The sequence below is a fragment of the Drosophila gunungcola genome, unplaced genomic scaffold, assembly GCF_025200985.1.
Source record: "Drosophila gunungcola strain Sukarami unplaced genomic scaffold, Dgunungcola_SK_2 000162F, whole genome shotgun sequence".
NCBI classification, from domain to species: domain Eukaryota; kingdom Metazoa; phylum Arthropoda; class Insecta; order Diptera; family Drosophilidae; genus Drosophila; species Drosophila gunungcola.
This window is the reverse complement of record NW_026453323.1, coordinates 125,564-144,466: the sequence shown is the minus strand read 5'-3', so window position 1 is coordinate 144,466 and position 18,903 is coordinate 125,564. Positions and strand designations below refer to the sequence as shown.

Sequence of the window (18,903 nt, the reverse complement as noted above, 5' to 3'; positions counted from 1 at the left end):
TATTTGTATCTTGGCTGCTGTTTACGTTGTGTGAGGTCGTCGGGTTTAACAGTTGAAGGTCGACGGCGGCGGAGGCGTTTTAAAACGCTGGGAAAACGCGCACAGTGGGACGAACCGAAGGGGGGTTAAGTACATTAGCCGATTTATATCCGGCAAGCAATAAAAAGAACAGCGCGACAACCGCAACAACAACGACTTGCTAAAGAGCTAATGACTTGGATAATGATTTCGATTTCGATTTCGTTTTCAATTTCGCTTGTTTGGCTGGTCGCTGTTATTTGCCTTTTCAATATTTCAGTTTTCAATTTTTGTATTTTTATTTTCGTTTTTTTTTTTTTTTATTTATTTTTGCTGTTTCTGTGGGATTCGTGCGTCAATAATTAGATCATCCCGCGTTGGTTGTTGTAGACGATTAGCGAAATCAAAAGGCATCAGCCCACAAAGAAAGCGGAACGACAAACACAAACATGTAGACTATATGGGAAAATTCATTTAATTTCAATTTGAGTTTGGATTTCCTTTCAGTGCCCATTTTTTTGCACCCATTATCCATTAGGGCACACCATGGGTGTCATGGAACTGCCGTCTCTCAAGGGGTTTGCCATTGATTTGATTCCATTAACCTAAATTTTGTAAATCACCCTCATAAATTAATAATAGATAGGACATTAATGTACAGAATTATAAATTAAACATGTGGTTTACTTTTGTAAGTATATAGTAAGTCTCACAGTATTCTCACTCCATTCAAGATTACATGCCGCAATTTAAAATCGTACCATTATTAAGAGCTTCGTAATATAACTTTTTAGTTTTTTGAGAGCATAACTAAATGATTTAATATTTATATATTTTTATGTTAAACCAACAACTTAACAAAACAAAGCTAACAAACTTAAATACTCAAACTTATATTTTTGTATTATATTTCCTAATAGCTAATTAATGTTTTAAGCCAGACTTTACAAACGATTTATTTGACATATCCCTAAATGAACTTTTAAAAAACATTCTTAGCCGTGAGTTTTGAAAATCATTAGGGATTGACATATCAATCGATAATTCATTCCCGTAGTTTTCACAAATTCAGGAAGTCTGACAATTTAAATCCGTAAAAAAGCAGTCCCCTTTTCCCGACAGCTATGGAATATTCGGTGCGCGTTAAGTGTCGCAAGATGCTGGAATCCGCTCTGCAGATGGACGATTTGGACGACTTGGCCGAAGGAAGCGGCCATATTAAGAACCTGGCCTTCCAGCTCGAGCAGGCCATCTACGACGAGCTGTATGACTTGGAGGTGAAGTACAAGAACCGCATCCGCTCGCGACTCTCCAACCTAAGGGACCCCAAGAATCCCGGGCTGCGCGACAAGTTCCTGCGCGGCATCATCTCCCCCAAGCAGCTGGCCAAGATGACGCCCGAAGAGATGGCCAGCGACGAGCTGAAGCAGATGCGCCAGCAGTTCGTCCAGGACTCCATCCACAAGGCCCAGAAGGCCGAGATGGCCCAGGGCACCAAGACGGACCTCTTCAAGTGTTCGCGCTGTAAGAAGCGCAACTGCGTCCAGCTGCACACCCAGGATGGCGACGAGCCCATAATGACCTTCGTCATGTGCGAGGAGTGCGGCAATCGATGGAAGACATAGGATGCCATAGGATTTCGTATAACTCGTATAAAGCGAAATCAATAAAAATTGACAGCTATAGTTGTCAAAAAGCCGAAAACTGTTTGATTTCAAATACTCTATTTAATTAACTAATTTGCTAGTACAAAGGGAAGAGATGAAAACCTTTACAAACTTATCGAAACTGGAAACAAAAGATCTCCATTTAAGTTTTAAAAAAACTGAACGTTAATGCTTAAATTAAATTAGATCTAATGATTCCTTCCTTATATTATTTATAAATGATAACTGTATTTTATCTCATGAAGAGTGGTATGTTTTTGATATAAAATTAAATAAAAACTAGCACATGAAGCTGTAAGTTATATTAGAACATAAACTGTTAAAAAAATGGAATAGAAAAATAAATAAATAAATTCAAAGCGAATAATATTTATATTCTGTACAAAACATTTGGATTTACAACTTTTTTTCACCATTGTACAAGTCTTTGATCTTCTAATAACTTCCAAATACTATTTGCAATCAATAATAACACACAAAAGAAGAAAATAGTTGGTAACAGTTTAAAGATCCGCATTTAAACTTATTTATTATTAGGTTTTAGGGGGTATCACCGGTTCGACCACCTGTCTACCAAGAATTTCTTCTTTGTTCGCCTTGGAAAGCAGTTAATGCTGAGAAGAAAGAAATTTCTGTTTTATAAACATTCATAAATATGTGCTTGTATAAAAAACGAGAAGCGAAAATTTAATGAAATTTTCGACTATTAGTTAGCTCTTTAGACTTTAATGAATCATGCGGTAGGATGATCTCGGAGTGGGTGAGATTCTGATGGGATTCGGAATGGGAATGGGAATGGAAATGGGATATATAGAGCGTGGGTCGTTCCACAGTGCAGACAAATTATAGACGTTAAAACATTTGGTTTATGACCACATTAATGGCATTGACTCGGATTGGATGGGATTGGTAATTGAGTTGGGGATTCGGAATGAAAATGGCATTGGGATGACGACGCCGAATGCCGATTGTGTTTAGGTGGGCTAACCAGAGATAGCCAAATTAATTAATATCCGCCGTCGTAAACGCAACGCAGAATGCAAAAGCGGATCAAGTAAATCGCATTAATTGGCCATTTGGCCGAAAAAACATTAAAAAGAGCTCAGAGCCCAAATAAACAAAGTGGAAATGCGCCTTTCCCAGGCTTCCTTCCTTTTGGTTTCTTTTTTTTTTTAATGCCCGTCTGGCGCCGATCAATTTTTCCCAAACAAAATCGCTTATTTGTTGTTTCGGTTTCAGTGCTTTTTTCGCATTTTATTTATTTTAATTATTTTTTTGTTTTTTGTTATTTTGGGTTTTTTGTCTGTCTGTCGTTTTTGGATTTTGTGTTTTAGTGTTCGAAATGTCGCTCAAAATTGACGACCCTGAAGGCGCCGGCGCCAGCGACAAGTGCGCCCACAAAGGTGGTGGAAAATGGAAAATGGAAAATGCGAAGGGGGGTGCTCTAGGGGGCCTTCAGATTGGCATGCAGACGTGCGGTGCTTTCAAGTGCCATATTCGATGTATACTGTTGGATTATATGGCCAAACGACGAAATGGATTTTGGCTTTAAGGCATTAGCAAGCCAACACAAATGGATGACTGCCATCGACATCGACATGGACATGAAAATTGAAATTGAAATGGACATGGACTTGGTATAGATCATAAAACGCGATGGCCGAAAAACCAGATCAGTTGAAAGAGATGCAAGTGGTCTATTAAATACGTTTTGCTCGACATCGAATCGATGATCTTGGGGATCAGTCAAAGAACATACAACTGCTGATCATAATAACTAATTTAGTCTGCCAGGGATTAAGTCAATTGGAAGAAATTTTGTTTTGGGAATATGTAAATATATATTTTTTTGAATACATTATGTTTTAAAAATATATGTAGCTTATTTTAATAGGGGTCAATTGCAAAATGAGCATATTGGGCCAAATTTGTAAGCATTTCAGTTCAAATATAAAATATTTTAAGAGACTAAGCACTACATTGTTGAAGACTTAATTTAATTTTAATGTTTAATTTATTGGCAATATTACAGTATCCAAAAAATGTATTAACAATATTACAGTATCATAAAAATACCAATAATTATTTTTTAGGCTAGTTATTCTTCAAAATAAACGTATAAAATACTTGTTTAGGTCTCATCTAACATTGGTTAAATCTTAGTAGACAGCGTTTTTCTGAAATTTGGGATTAAAAAAGGCAAATCAAAGTCAATCGGGGGTGTCATGCGATCGTAAAGTAAATCATTCCGCGACATGCCATCATTGATTATTATACTTTTATTGCGGCCAGCCAGTTTCGGGTCGAGAATCGCCGCCTGATCCGCGGATGCCGAATTCGGGGGTTCAGAGGTTGCAACAGGTAGGATGACCGGATGGAAATTCCCACCATATACATCACATACCCACCGAGGTGCGAAAACAGATGCAGCCTCATAAAAGGGGCGCACATAAGGTCGCGGGTGCGTGGGAAAAGCCAGGAAAAGTGCAGCCAACAGGACGAACCTGTGCGGTTGGCGCATCATTGCTGCCATATCTCACTATCTATGGTATGCATATGCCTGTACCTACACGGCTATACCTTGTGCAAGGACCAGAAAGGGATCATAAAACGGTGTCGCTTTTGTTTATGCTGCTTATTTAAATTGGCTTCTTGGCGGGCGTTGCAACCTGGCAGTTCGATCCCAATCCCAATCCCAATCCCGATACCGATCCCGATCCCGATCCTCCAGAAAGGACTACCTGCCATTTGCCCTGGGAATTTCCGATCGCCCAAACCCATATGGCCACGGATGCGTGAGAATGCTCCCTTCGATTCTAGATCATCATGGGTCCACGTTCCCTCGTCCCTCGTCCAAAACAATGCTTACGTTTCGGTTTTGGGTTTTGCGATTTTTGGAAACTGCGGCCGGGTTTTTCCGGCCACATCGTGCGTCATCTGGTGGCACTTGCCCCTTGCACTTCGCACCAGGATTACGACAGCGACAGCACCTTCTCGGGAACTGCAGATTGGCAGAATCGGAGAATCGCAGAACCGGAGAATCGGAATCACCATGCCGACCTCTCAACCTCTCAACCTCTGAGTCAAACAGCCTCGCCATTGATCGCCATTGATTGATTCGCCCGCGTGAGCTTGCATACTTGATGAATTGTGCCGATGATTGGGAATTACACTCTGCCAATACCAAGAAAAACAGCAAATAAATAAATAAACAAAAGTGAACTTTAACATGTCGGATCGGTATTAATTAGACTTAAAATAAGTTAATTTGGTAGCTTACTATCCATTTCAACTTATTAATTAGTTCATTAGAAAAGTAAAAACAAAAAAAAACAAAACAAATAAATATAATTAAATTAAATTATACAAAATATAGTCTTTAAATTGATTTAATTTTCTTTTACATTTAAAGAAATAATCAAATCAAAGAATTAATCCAATGGAAATTTCTATAGGAATTCAATTGCACTTTCAGAGTAATACAAATTTATACAATAGTTTCATTGGTGAAACGTTTATAAAAATACGCTTTTAACCCTATTTTGACTTAAGGTTTAAATAGTTCGAATAAATGCAAATGGTATATAATATTAAAGAAGGGAAAAATAAACTTGTGATAATTTGATCAGCTTGTGATGCCATTTTATTTTTAAAGTGGACATTTTGTAAACCAATTAAAGCAGTAAAATCGTTCATCATTGCTGAAATTTGAAGCCTTATAAGCATAACAAAAACATAAGAATATGCTTCAATTTGTTTAAGTGCAGTTGCTTGCCGACGCTGCAATCGTTTTTTATAGTTTTGATTTTGATTTATTTGTGGCTCGATTGTCAATCGGACGGTGATGATGATTAATTGCTACGGTGAATGCCAATTGTCGCCATTGCCTCCGATCTCGGTCCAAGACCCCTCACCCCCCTCTACCCTCCCTCCATCGGTATCCATTTCCATATCCATTTCGATCTCCAGCCATTGATTTGTGGGCGCGTGCTGGGTACTGGGTACTGGGTACTCCGAACCGAGAACAGGCCACACCCGCATTTGTATCAACAAATTAGCTGGCTAAAACATGTAAATCACGTGTGACCACGCCCCGGGATCCCGATGCCCCCGCCCCTCCACTCAGGCCCACAGATCACGCATTCACGGGAATAGTTCGCATAACTCTGAGGTCTCTGGAATGTGGACTACAATGTTGACCTGTGCAAATTGATCGCTCCTCCATTGATTATCGAGCATCGGCCTCTATAATATAGATTAGATTAGAACCAATCTTCAGATTTGGTTCACCAAAATTACAAATATTAAAGCATACTTTAAATAAATACAAACCACTTTTTTTTCATTAATCATATTAAGGTTTTAATTTAATCACACATTTTTATTTCCATTAAGTCACGATTAAATGTATTTTTTGAATCTACAAATTCATTTCATAACAATTTGTTATTCTTAAGGCTTATAAGTTTGAACAAAATGTTGTCTTTTTTTAATGTTAGTTTGGAATTGATTGTTTTGTTCCACTCACTACTATTATTTTATTCTTATATTGTTTTTTAATGATCCAAGCACAATTTTGTTCTTAAAAAAAAATGTAGAACGTAAAAAATATTGATTCAAATTGTTATTCATAAGGTTTAAATTTTATTTCTTATATATTTAAGTTTTTATAAACAACATGTATTTTTTTTTAAGTGAGCTTGGAATTTATTGTTCTGAATATAATTTTATATCTACTCACAACTATTATTCAATGGTTATATTGTTTGTTAGTGATCCAAAACCAAATTTTCCTTAGAAAAAATGAAGATCGTATTTTCTGTAAATGTTTTGGCTACCTAAAAAATATTTATTAAGAGTAATCAATTAAAAGGAGCGACTGATGCAATTTCAGCCTGTTAATTTAAGGAATCACAAGTAAAGACAACCGATTACTTTAAATAAACGATGAAAAGAGCTAAGGTCAAGTCGGAAACCAATAAATAACAGAGGAGCATTAGCCATTTGCCATCTATCCACCTTGCCGGAAGTCTTTCAGGCAGTGATCTCATCGAGAAACATCGGGAACGATCTGGGCATAACTCACTCAATCGGGGAACTGGGGAATCGGGGTATGGGGAAAATGCGGGATCTTCGTCATTTTCCTTGATTGACAAACGATCGGGGCGATTAATGTTCGAATGGGTATCGATAAATTTGCATTCAGCGGCGACCTTGGGTGGGTGGCTGTGGCCGTGGGTGGTGGGTGGCGGAATGGCTATGTGCTTGCCGCACTTATGAAAATAAATTGCATAATCGTTGGCTGACAACTAGAAAATCGAACAGAAGAGCCATCAACTGCCTCCTCTTTCCAATTTCACATTTTTTTGTATGCGTCAGTGGCGATGACGCCAATGGTGGATCGATGGATAGCCACAGAGATGGATCGCTAGATCGGTGGATAGGTGGATTGGTGGTGGACATGGACACACCCACCCTTGACCAATTACGCGAGTGCCACTGCCCCTCTCAGCCGTCTGCCGTCAGCCGTCTTCCGCCTTTTGTTTTCCCCCACACACATTTGTTGCTTTGTATTTTCATTTCAATTAATCAAAATTTGCGCTTCCGTTTCAATTTTTGTATTTTGTTTTATTTTGCCCCGGGCGGCGGGACAGGAAACAGCGGGTGGCGAGAGCTCCATAAATTGACGAGCTTCGGTTTGTGTAAATTTACAAGTGCATTTCTATCTCAATAAATTACCAACGCGATCAGGTGCTTAGTTGCCCATTTAAAAGGGGTTTCATTTTCGCATTTCTTCATGTGCCTGATAAAAAAAAATATTTGTTCCATTTTTGCGAAGTTTCAAGTACATATATAATTATTATTTATGACATGTATCTTAGCTCTGAAGAGGGAAATAAAATTAAATGACATCGGACAATATAAGATTTCATAAATTTTGCATATTTTGCATACAAACGATTTTAAACAATTTCCAGGAGTTTATGCCATTATAATAATAATATTTGGAGATTTTTTAAGATTGTTAAGAATAGTTAGGGGCTATTAATTATGGCTTATACTCATATGAATCTTGTAATAGAAAAACCCTCTCTATTTACGATCACGCCCCTGGACTTTGCACTGGCATTTTCATTCGATTGCTTTGCATTTCGATTCGATTCGATTCGATTCGTTTCGATTCACTTGGAAGTGATGAAGATTTATTGTTTTCATTAAAGTGGCCACATTTGCACCTCCGCTCGATTTGGCTCCTGTGTCATCCATTTTTATGGCCTGTTCGCGTTATTTATTTGACATTTCTTCGGGTTGGCCGGCCACGCGGTGATCGATAGTTTGGCAGGGTTTCGATGATGGAACCTCGGATTGGATGGTATTGAATGGTATTGAATGGTATGGGATTGGATTGATCGTCGCCGGGCGCGCATATTTGCAGCGGTGCATAAATTATTGCCAATCGGCACTTGGCCAAATGTTGCAGCTGCCGTCAGTTATTTTTCTATTTGTTGTCTTGCAAATTTTTTTTTTTTTTAATTGCCACAATGGGAAAAGCGCACGTACGCTGCCAATCAGCGGTCCAAATAGTCGAAAAGTCGAGGAGCCACTGGAAAAAGTGGAAAAGTGGAAAAGCGGAAAGAATTGCGATGGGTTGTGGGTGGCGAACCACTTAAGGCCATTGGCATCGTTTGGCCCACTGCATATTTGCATATTTATAGAATTTATTATTGGCACTCTGGGGCCAATAAAACTTTTTCGGGTTGCGCACTATGGAATTTTCATTGAGGCGATCGACCAACCAAACCAGTTCAAATCGCTACCCAAATCATTGAGTAATCAAATTAGGAGGGAAAATAACGAACTTATTCATACCCTGAATTTTGTGTGATATTACATAAGTATAAGTTAAGGTATTTTATCAGTAGAGTCAAAAAATAACACGCTTTGAGCTTATATTATGGTGTCAGTTTGTTAAATATAAATCAAGGAGGGAAAATAACGAAATAAGCTATGCCCTGTTTTATTTATGAATTTATGAAAACTATATATTTATTGCGAAGAAGGGTAAAAAGATATAACACCAAATATAACATATCGATTTGTAAACTATATATTATATTTTTGAAACATTAGGGTTTTTTACTAAATCGGCACATTCGTTCAAAATGTTTAAGCTACTATATATGTGTTACACCGTTTGTTTACATATAGGTAGGTTGTTGGATCTGATTAGTAACTTTAACCCTTTAAGTGCCATTTTAATGGGTAACAAAAATGACTTTAAAGCTAATAAAACTGCTCAGTAAGTATCTTGTTTATTTGGTGACTTCCAAGTGTCTTCGATCGGGAAGATCAATCGACCTGATTCGCCTATTTATCGGCTGTCTGGTTGGATCTGTGTACATATATCTCTTGTGCTCCTCCTCTATTGTTGTTCAGCGGGAAATGTGACTTTATTTATTGGCACCGCTCGAAAACGACATTGCAACAAAGTCATTTCAATTCCAATTGCGATTCAAATGCCAGAGGCAGCAACAGAGGCAGAGGCAAAGGAAGACAATTCAGCTCAAGTGGCTGGCGAAGATGCGGCACAAATGTCATTATCGGTCCGACTCATCTGGATGCAGTTCCCTAGGGTGGTGCAGGGTGGACCAGGGTGGTGCTGTGGGGGTGGTGATGTGCTGCAGATTGGCCCGCTTTGACAAGAGCATAAATATGCAAGCGGCTGGCTATAAATTCCAATCAAATGGTCGGCAACCAAACCAGAAGACACATGCCACAAGTTGACCCTGCCACAAGTCGCTCCCTCTCGCTTCCTCCCTTGCGCCATCTCCCTTGCTCACGCCTCACTTCATTTGCTAATTTATTTTCTACAGTCGAACTCCCATAACTCGAAATCTTTCAAATATATATTTCTTGGCAATAATATTCAAAAACTAAACTTCTATCCTTACTAAAAGAAAACATAGCTATTGTATTTCGAACTTGCATAACCTAAACTTCTTTGTTTTTAAGTTTCCTTATATAAAATTGTTATAATTCTGAGACTTATAACTCGAACATTATATAGAATTTACTTGGATACAATCTAAAATCTTAATAAATTCTCCAAATGAATTTAATAAATATTTAATCGAGTTTTATTTGCACAAACTATTTATTGGGAACCTTTGAGAACGCAAGGCATTAAAAATATCTTCCCAAAAAACTCCAATATCTAACATTTAAAAATAAAATTTGAACACTAAATTAAAATTTTTAAAAAATAGGTATAAGCCTAACTAAATCAACTGATAGTCCTTGAAAAGCTCTTTATTTGTTATTAACCTTAACATTAACTTTAATATTTCCTGAAAATTCGTGTTTAAGAAATATAGTCTCCAATATATTTATTAATTTGTACACTTAAAACACTGCGCACGGAAGTTCGCCTGTACTACATTTGACTGGAGGCGAGTTCAGCGACTGCCTTGGCTGATTAACTTCAATGAAACTGCATTTATTGTTGCAACTTGCTTTCATCAATGCTGAAATGCTAAAATGCTTAAATGCTAAAATGCTGAAATGCTGAACTGCTGGCGAGGGCCGACAAATCTGCGGCATCATCTTCCGGGTGCATCGCCAACAGCACGCCAGCACGTGTGGTCCATTCCATGCTGGCGTAATCGTAATCTTGGCCTCCCAATCCCGATCCTCAAGCTGCCCCCCTCCTCCTCCCACTCCCCCTTGTGCTCCCCCTCCTCGTCGTAATTAGCTTCAATTAATTTGCCTGCCATTTCTATTTGCAAAACGCACACACACACACACACACACCACACAATGTTTGCTGCCTTGCCTCTTTTTTTTATGGCTCATAAAACAAAACGTCGCATTTGCATAATAATTGTTGCCATTTCATTGCGTGTCCATATATCACACATCATCAAAAAAGCATAAAAAGAGCTGGGGAATGGGGGGATTGGGGATCTGCGGGGGGAAACTCGTTTCGCCGCCGGCGCTTTTACACGTTTGTAACAGCAAGTGGACGACGCGGCGTATGAGTAATCTGCCTGAAATTGTTATATCCCCCGAAATTATCAACAGCGATCGCCGTGTAGGCCGCCGCCGCCGCCGCGAGCCAATTAACAAATAAACATTGGCTAATTAACCAAAAAAAAAAAGCGGCAATAAGAGTGAGTTTGTAATTAGGCGTTGGAAATAGAAATCGCCAATTAATGGCTCTGTGCCCAAGGTGATGTAAGTGAAACGGGCAAAATGGCGAAAGTGAACATTTATTTGGAACAATTAAATCAAACATATGTACATATATCCAAACAGCACTTAATGGAAAGATTTTATTTTACTAATGCATGTGCCTTGGTTTTGGGTAAAAAATAAGTTTAGGGCATATATATTTTACTTAAAACTTAAATTTAAATTAGGATATATGCTTTGACTATAAATCGATACAATTTCTTGGTATCCGAGATGCTAATTTCATCTAATTTCTATAATAATTAATATAATAATCAATATTTATCGATAGTAATTCTTTTAAATTGGGATTTTCATTACAAAGCAGAACAACATCTTATCTAAATTTTTGATAAACGTTGTTAAATCTTGCTGTTCATTAAAAAAGGGTTAATATTTAAGCATGTAGTTTATAGGCATGCTTAAAATGTTTAACATTACATACAAATGATAGTTTTGCAGACCTGCGTCATTTATTAATATTTATATATTTTTATATTTTTATTCCTATAAATTTTTATTTCTATAAATTCATTAATTGCAAATTGCCATTGTTCAATTATTTTTTATTTGATTTTAATAATTAAACATTTTTCCTTTGGGAAAGGAAACATTTTTTAAAGTCCTGCCCACTTCTTTTCAATGCGATTGAAATGGAAATTGCATGGAAAAATGTGGGTAGTGGGTGTGTGGGTGAGTGGGTGAGTGGGTGAGTAGCGGTGGTTGGGCGGGTGTAGCTACTACAAGTGGGTGCCTTATGTGCGATCATTTAAGAGTGATTAAGAGTGAAACGGCATTTTCCATTGATTAATTAACATAGGCTCCTCAACGTCACTCGATGCCGAGCGGCTAATTGAGAGTGGGGCTTAGGGTGGTGCAGGGTGGCTGAGGGTGGTGCCGGGTGCCAGTGGGTGGTGCTTGCTGGCGACACCGCGTCTGTTTCTGGTGAAATGCAACTGGATGCTCTGAATGGCATTCGCAAACGCAATTGCATTCGCATTCGGGGGTGGCATTTGATCGGACTGCCGTTTCCCAATTGTGGAAAATTCACTGCCGTTGATTCATGGCGCTCATTGTTGTTTTTATTAGGTCATTCATGCGATGGATTTCATTCACAATGCCGACGAAAAGCAGGCTGAAAATGATGTCATGCAGCTGGTGGCGATATCTGGATGAGATCCCCGCGGGTGAGCAATATTGGCTGCGAATTTTCTAAACAATCGGATCGATCTAGAAAATGCCATACAGGGGAAAAAACCAATTAGATCTTATGAACTACAATTACTCATTATCATTTCAGCATATGTTCTGAAAATGCTAACTAATTTATTGGTTAAGAATTAAACTAAAACCACGTCAAAATTAATGGCTTGTAAAGTTAATTCATATTTTATGTACAGAAAAATCGTGACTTTAGACATACTTTTCTCGCAGTGATGGCTATATTTTTAGCCAACATCGATGAACATCCCACTCGGCATTTAGACCTCATTTGGGGGCTCATAAAATCAATCAATATTGAAACACTCGCCAAATGAGAAGTCCAAATAAAATTAATGCTCTTCAATTATCGCTTCTTCAATTTTCTATTGCTTTCGTTTATTCCGGATAATTTCAATTATAAATCTGTGACTGTTGCTAGCACGCACGCAGTCTTATGATTTTCGGACTAATTTTGAGGGAAATGAATCAAAAATTCGAGTTCAAGGTAAATTGTTAAGTAGCATATCAGCTGGGTTTTATAACCTAGAATTAGTAATAAAATTCCTTTTCAATTGGTATTCAAACCTTAAACTTTTAATATGATGTTACCTAATGAAAGTGCAAGAAATAAATTTAAGAAAAATGTTTGTCGAAAAGAGATTGGAATTTTTAGATTAGGTCATTAGCTACACAAAACAGTTCGTTTTTTCGCTGACCGGCATTTTTTGTGAAACTAACAACAAAAAAAACGATTAAAAAGTTTGTTTTCAGCCGCAAAATTCCCAATCTGGTTTATTTCACCAAAAAGAACAAATTCATCGACCATTAAAATTTTTATATAAATATTTTATAAATAAATATAATAATAACATTAAATTATCAATTATTTATATTTAAAAATGTTATTTCTATTAGCTAATGTACTTATGTTAAGACTCTGTAGCATAGAAGGACAACATAAGTTGAGAGATAACAGTGCACCTACAGAAATCAACTGTCAGCCGGCTAGATGGCGGTTGAGTAACGCCCAATCGCACGCAATGCCAATGTTAATGAAAAAAATGTAATTGCCTAACAGTATCCAGTACGGCAAGTACATCCCAATCAGATTTTCAGATTTTACAACTTAGAAATTGGATTTCTGTAAAAAAAGTTATGGACTCAGGTTTTTGGTAGTTTTCTGCAAAGCCATATTTCTGAAATTTAGAATGGGGTCGCGTTCAAATCCGAACTTATAAAAGCAGATTTTTCGATAGCATGAAAGGACAATATACATATGTTACCGATAACAGTGTATTAACAAATATCTGCTGCCAACCGCTAGAGGGCGGTTACTCAATAGCGCCCAATTGCATGCAATGAATTTTTGGCTCATAAAATATAAAATTTAGCTGCCCAACAGTATGCAATTCTATAGCACTAGTTCACACAATGTTATAAAATATATAAAATATAATATATATTATATTTTACATTCTTTGGGGTATTGAGATTTTATTCGTAAAATAAATGATGATCGTTTATTTAACTTTGTTAATGCTCTTGCTTTTCTAACGGTAGTTAAAATAAAGTAGTAAACAATTTTTTTTTTGTAAACAAAAATAGAACGTATTGTCCAATTAAGTGCACAGTTTGTATTTTATAGTTGTATATCTAAGATACCTTTAAATTGACCACACTTCTTTGCTTATATTTATTTAAGCTATATATTCTCTAACCAACTTATTTATTTTAAACATTTTTGTCTAGGTTTCTAGAGTCTATAAATTTTTATCAGGCTGCCAGAGCTATGAATTATTGCCATCTTTTGTCTGCAAGAAAGCCAAACGTACGAAACACGACAGGAAATTTCAGTTGGGCAAAAATTAACATAAATCGACTGCGAAAAACCGAAGACCGCAGGAAAAATAAACAAAGGGATAAGGCGGTGGTGAAGGTAAAGGCATTTGCCAAAAATTACGGCGCCATCGCGCTCAATGTGTGGCAAAACAATAAGCAAAACAATAAATCAAAATATGAAATAATAATACCTTGTTCGTCGCGTTGCCCGCGGCCCAGGATGATACACGAGTCGAGTTTAAGGACGAGGACGAGGACGAGGACGACGACGAGGCCAAGTACACGGATGAGGATGAGGACGAGGATTCCCTCCTTTGAGAACAGCTGTAAGTCACGGAGCGCCCATTGTGCGATCGCTTGAAACCCGATCAGGCTCTCGGGCAATCCGGCAATACAAGAAGGACCAAGAACCAAGGAGCAGCATCCTGCGGTCGCCTCCTGTGCTCGCACATTTTGGCAAACGCATTACTTTATCCCCTCACCTCGGCGATTTACTCTCTCCCCGGAACATAAATCTTAATATGTCATAATTCGAAATAATTTCCCGAAACCGCAAAGGCAAGTAGTTCGCACCAAGGGGCCGAAGGACGAAAAGGACACAGCACCAGGACCCGCTGGGCCAACGGAAATGCAAAGCTAAACAGCAACAATTGGTCAATGCAGCTTTCAATGGCCTTTTATAAATTTCAGATTTAAATCTCCAAGACCCTCAAATCACTAGTTTATTAATAATTTAAAACCCAATGCTTGCGTGCCTAAAAAAAGATATTCAATATTTCACTTACAGTATCTAGAGATATTTTACTTTCTACGAAAAATCATTCTTCACTTTGAAGTCAAAATTTTAAACACATAATAACAGCTTTCTCATTTTGAAAATTAAAAGTATACATTCAGAAAATTTTATGAATGGTATTTTATTGTTAAGGCTTTCTAGCAAGAACCTTGAATAATATAACACTATTTTTACTCTTGTCCACAAGGTAATAAAAATCAGCAAACTGGTAAACTTGAATATTTGTAATACAATGTATTACTTTTATATATTTATAAAAAAAAATTTAACTTGTACTTCTTACTAGTGCACTAAAGTGGAGTGAATGACCAATGATTTGGCCTACTTTTGTGGTTTGTTTTTATGTTACACAGAAATAAAACACATTTTTCGAGTCAAAACAGGCCATAAACCTGAAGTTGGAAATTCTACAATGCCTTTGGGTTGGAGGGTGGATGGATGGTGGACTCGCAACTCCAGGTCCGCTGAATTTTTCCTTTAATCCCACAAATTATTACCCTAATAGCCTCATATTGTCGCGGCTTAGCGACATCGTTTGTCATTTTTTTTAGTTTTCGGGGAGCGTGTGCGCATTGGAAATTATCGAAAAGCAAACAGAAAATATGAAAAGCGCGCGCGCACGCATTTTCCACTATTTGTTTAATTTATTAAAAAATGGGAAAACAAAGAACGGTCAGTCGTTTTTCATTGTTTCGCATTCGGGAAAGTCAGCTGCGAATGCGGATGCGGATGCGGATGCGGAGGGCATCCGGAGCGTCCTTTGACCCCGGCACACGTTCATCCTGCGCGGTCATCCTGCGGCCAGCAGGTCCAGTAGCTTAGCGATCCCATTGTTTAAACTCCATCCAATATTCCGGTGGTGGCTGCAGCTTTTGTTTATTTAGGTGCGCCCTCGATTTTCGGCCAACCAACAGCAAAACAAACTTTCGAAAAAACTAAAAACTGACTTTAACGGACTTCGCTGGATCATTTAACCAACTGCCTAAAAGTAATATCTATTTGTTCACTAAACAACTTATTTAATCCAGTAACGATTTTATAAGACAAAAAAACAGAGACTTACAAAAATATTCTAAAGAACAGTTTTTAACGGAATTAAAAACAATTTTTTTTGTTTTATATAATAAGAAAGCACAGGTTTAGTCTGCCGAATATATTTTAAGTATATTTAACAAATATTACATCGATATTCAATATACTCCTTTGTTATGTAAAGCTTAGGATGATCATAATTTTGTTTCTATGCACCCATTAGTCTGCAATCTTATTAGGCGACTGCGATTTGAATAAGAATGATAGCTGAAAGCCATTTTCCAACTAATTCACAATTCATATTCATAGTCCATAATTGTAAATCCCAACCCTTCGGCGCGTCGAAGGATTATAATTTGATATTTTGTGGGGCAAAGTATTAGCATTTAAATTGCCTCATTACACTGCAGTGTACTGGAGGGAAAATGAGATTGACGTGGTTACCAAGTACCGACCATGATTTCTCATTTGCTGTTGAAATTCAATACTAATCGAAAGTTTGTTAAAACGGAAAAACAAAATTTAAATTAAATTCGTTTCCGTATTTCTGTCTTTTTACTTTCTGTAAGAAACAATTTGTTTATAATTTAAGTTTAAATTTGAATATAGCAGATGTCTAATTTTAAAAGACTATTTGGCTTAATTATATTTATACATATTTTCAATTGAATTTAAAAATCTATATTTTAGAGGTTTTATTTATGGCAAGGAAATATGTCAAAAAATAATAAAGGTAGTTCCATGTTGCTAAAGACCTATTTATAAATCAAACAACAAAAAAAACAGTATTTGATTTATTTTTTAATTTTTCTTGTTTTGTCGGAGAAATTCCATTTAAATTTAAGAACTGAAGTAACTGCTCTAGGATCTTACTAACCCACCATTTCTTTAAATGTATATCCTTGTTCTTGTATTGTTCTTTAAATCCAGAGAAAAACTAAGCATGAAATTGAAAGTTTCCGAGCCACTGGTTCGATTTGACGATGCAATCAAGGAAAAAAAAACAAGGAGGCTGCAAGGAGCCAGGACGAAAGAAAAAAACCTAAACTAAATAATTACAAGGCCCGCTAAGACCAACAACAATAACAATAATAGCAGGACGGACAGATCCTGACACCCATGGCAAAAGGACACCCCGTATGTGGATGTGGCGTGAGTCCTGGGTCCTTAGTCCTTGGTGCTTGGTCCTTCGTCCTTGGTCCAAACGAAAGCGAAAAACGAAATCGAAATTGAAATTGAAATCCCAAAAATGAAATGTAATTGCAGTTGCGACAAGGAAAGAACAAAAAAAAACTAGACCAATGCCGCCTTGGTGTTTTTTTTTTCTCTCGTCCTTCGGAGGGGTGATCCTTTTTTTCCCGAGTGGTGGGGGTTGGGCTGCTACCCCTTGCCTTTCAGAGCCTCCTTCCTGCGCTTTCGTCCTTGGGAAAGTGCGCTTTCTTTGCTTGATTAGATTTGATTTGTGTGTTTGCGGCATTTCTTTCCTTTTCATTCCTTTCCCCGGTTCACAGCTCGCCGAACTACATTTAATTTCTAAATTATCGACACGGCGCCGCGATGGGCGTTACAACGGATCCGGATCGGGATCGGAATTTGGGACTACGAAGTTAGGGATCGTCTAAAAATTTCTGCTGGGCGGCCCCCCTTTGCGTGTTGCTGTTTTTGTTTTGATTAATACAATTACAGAGCTTCGCGGGATCAGGAAAGCTGATTTCAAAAAAAGAACATTGTTTGGACGGCACTGGAAGAAACGCTTTTTGAATATACAAAAATTACGTTTGCAGCGGGCTATTGCTTAGACGGCTGTTAAAAAAAAATATTGTTTGGGAAAAAAGTTTCTCTTATATACAAAAGTAAGTTTTTTAAAAATAGCTTACATAGATAAAGTTTTGACTTTCAGCTTTAATAAAAATAGTATAATTACAAAATATATATGTATATATTTATATATAGACATATATATAAACAAAATAAATACATAAGTCATCTACAAAAAATAAAAAAAATATAATATATAAACAAAGAAAGTATTCTAACAAATAATATAAATAAAAAGAAAAATATATTATATTAACAATATGTGTATTGATGTGTAGAGGTTTAAGTGTAAAAAAAAATTTAAAAAAAAACGTTTTTATGGCTTAGTCATATATAAACAGTATATTCCCCAATTCCCTAACAAATAATTTAGATACAAAATAATTTAGCTTAAGGATAGTTTATAAAATTAAATTTTGGCAAAGGTTCAAGTGCAGATTTCTCTGTTAAGTTAGCTTATTTATTTGTTGAGAAAGTTAAAGATTATTTTCAATGCCCAAAATATGAACACACACGGTAAAGTTATTATTAATTTTCTTTTAGATTCAAAAACAACATACCCATTTTATTCCAAGGGCAGCGGACATAAGCTAATGATGAAACATTTTTGTAATATATTTATTCATCGTCCTATGAATTTTAACTTCCCCGGACGGTGGAGTATACATTTTCTGAAAGACAGCCAAGGCAACTGCCTCGTATTCCCAGATACCTTAAGTACATATATATGTGTTCCTCTGGGAAGGGGTAGTCCCGAATCAAGTTGAAGGAAAATTAATTTGTTGAGGAGGCCCCATGAACACGTATGCCATGCAAAGAAGGCAAGGAACCTCAATGCCAAAAATCCAGTTTCGGGCCAGGAGATCTGTCAAGCGCGGTTGACAACTGCCCGGGATTCGGGTATCGGGACTCGGAATTTGGGACTCGGAATTCGGGATTCGGGGGTTGGATCGAGTTCGAGTCCGAGTTCGTAGATCCTTGTGTCCTGTTCCCGGATCGGCCAGTTTTTTTTTTTTTTTTTTTTGTATTTTTTGTGTTTCTGCTGCCCTTTCTGAGGAACTGCATTCATTTGCATTTAACCCTTTCGCTTGATGGCCGCCGCGGGGTTTCCACTCGCTTGTCACCAGCCAGAGACTCTCCATCGCCTCGAACTTCTTCGCTTTTTAATTCGATTTTTGCCTCCTTTTCCTCTTCTTTGCCTACCGAAAAATGTCTAAGATTTATTAAAAAAAAAAATCAAAAATTTGTTTTCCCCTTTTCTTTTTTTGGGCGCAGAGGATTCTTCAATTAAATATGCAA

At 37.2% G+C, this 18,903-nt stretch overlaps 1 protein-coding gene across 1 annotated transcript; it reads left to right on the top strand.

The window, feature by feature from the left end:
- Positions 1 to 1,055: 1,055 nt before the first annotated feature.
- Positions 1,056 to 1,716, top strand: LOC128265820 (transcription elongation factor S-II). Its single transcript, XM_053002032.1, has one exon. The coding sequence runs from the start codon at positions 1,143 to 1,145 to the stop codon at positions 1,641 to 1,643; it is 501 nt and encodes a 166-aa protein (XP_052857992.1). The 5' UTR covers positions 1,056 to 1,142; the 3' UTR covers positions 1,644 to 1,716.
- The last annotated feature ends 17,187 nt before the right edge of the window (positions 1,717 to 18,903 follow it).

What these genes read in the sequence shown, in the direction of transcription:
- LOC128265820 (XM_053002032.1), top strand. Translation starts at nt 1,143, where the DNA reads ATGGAATATTCGGTGCGCGTTAAGTGTCGCAAGATGCTGGAATCCGCT.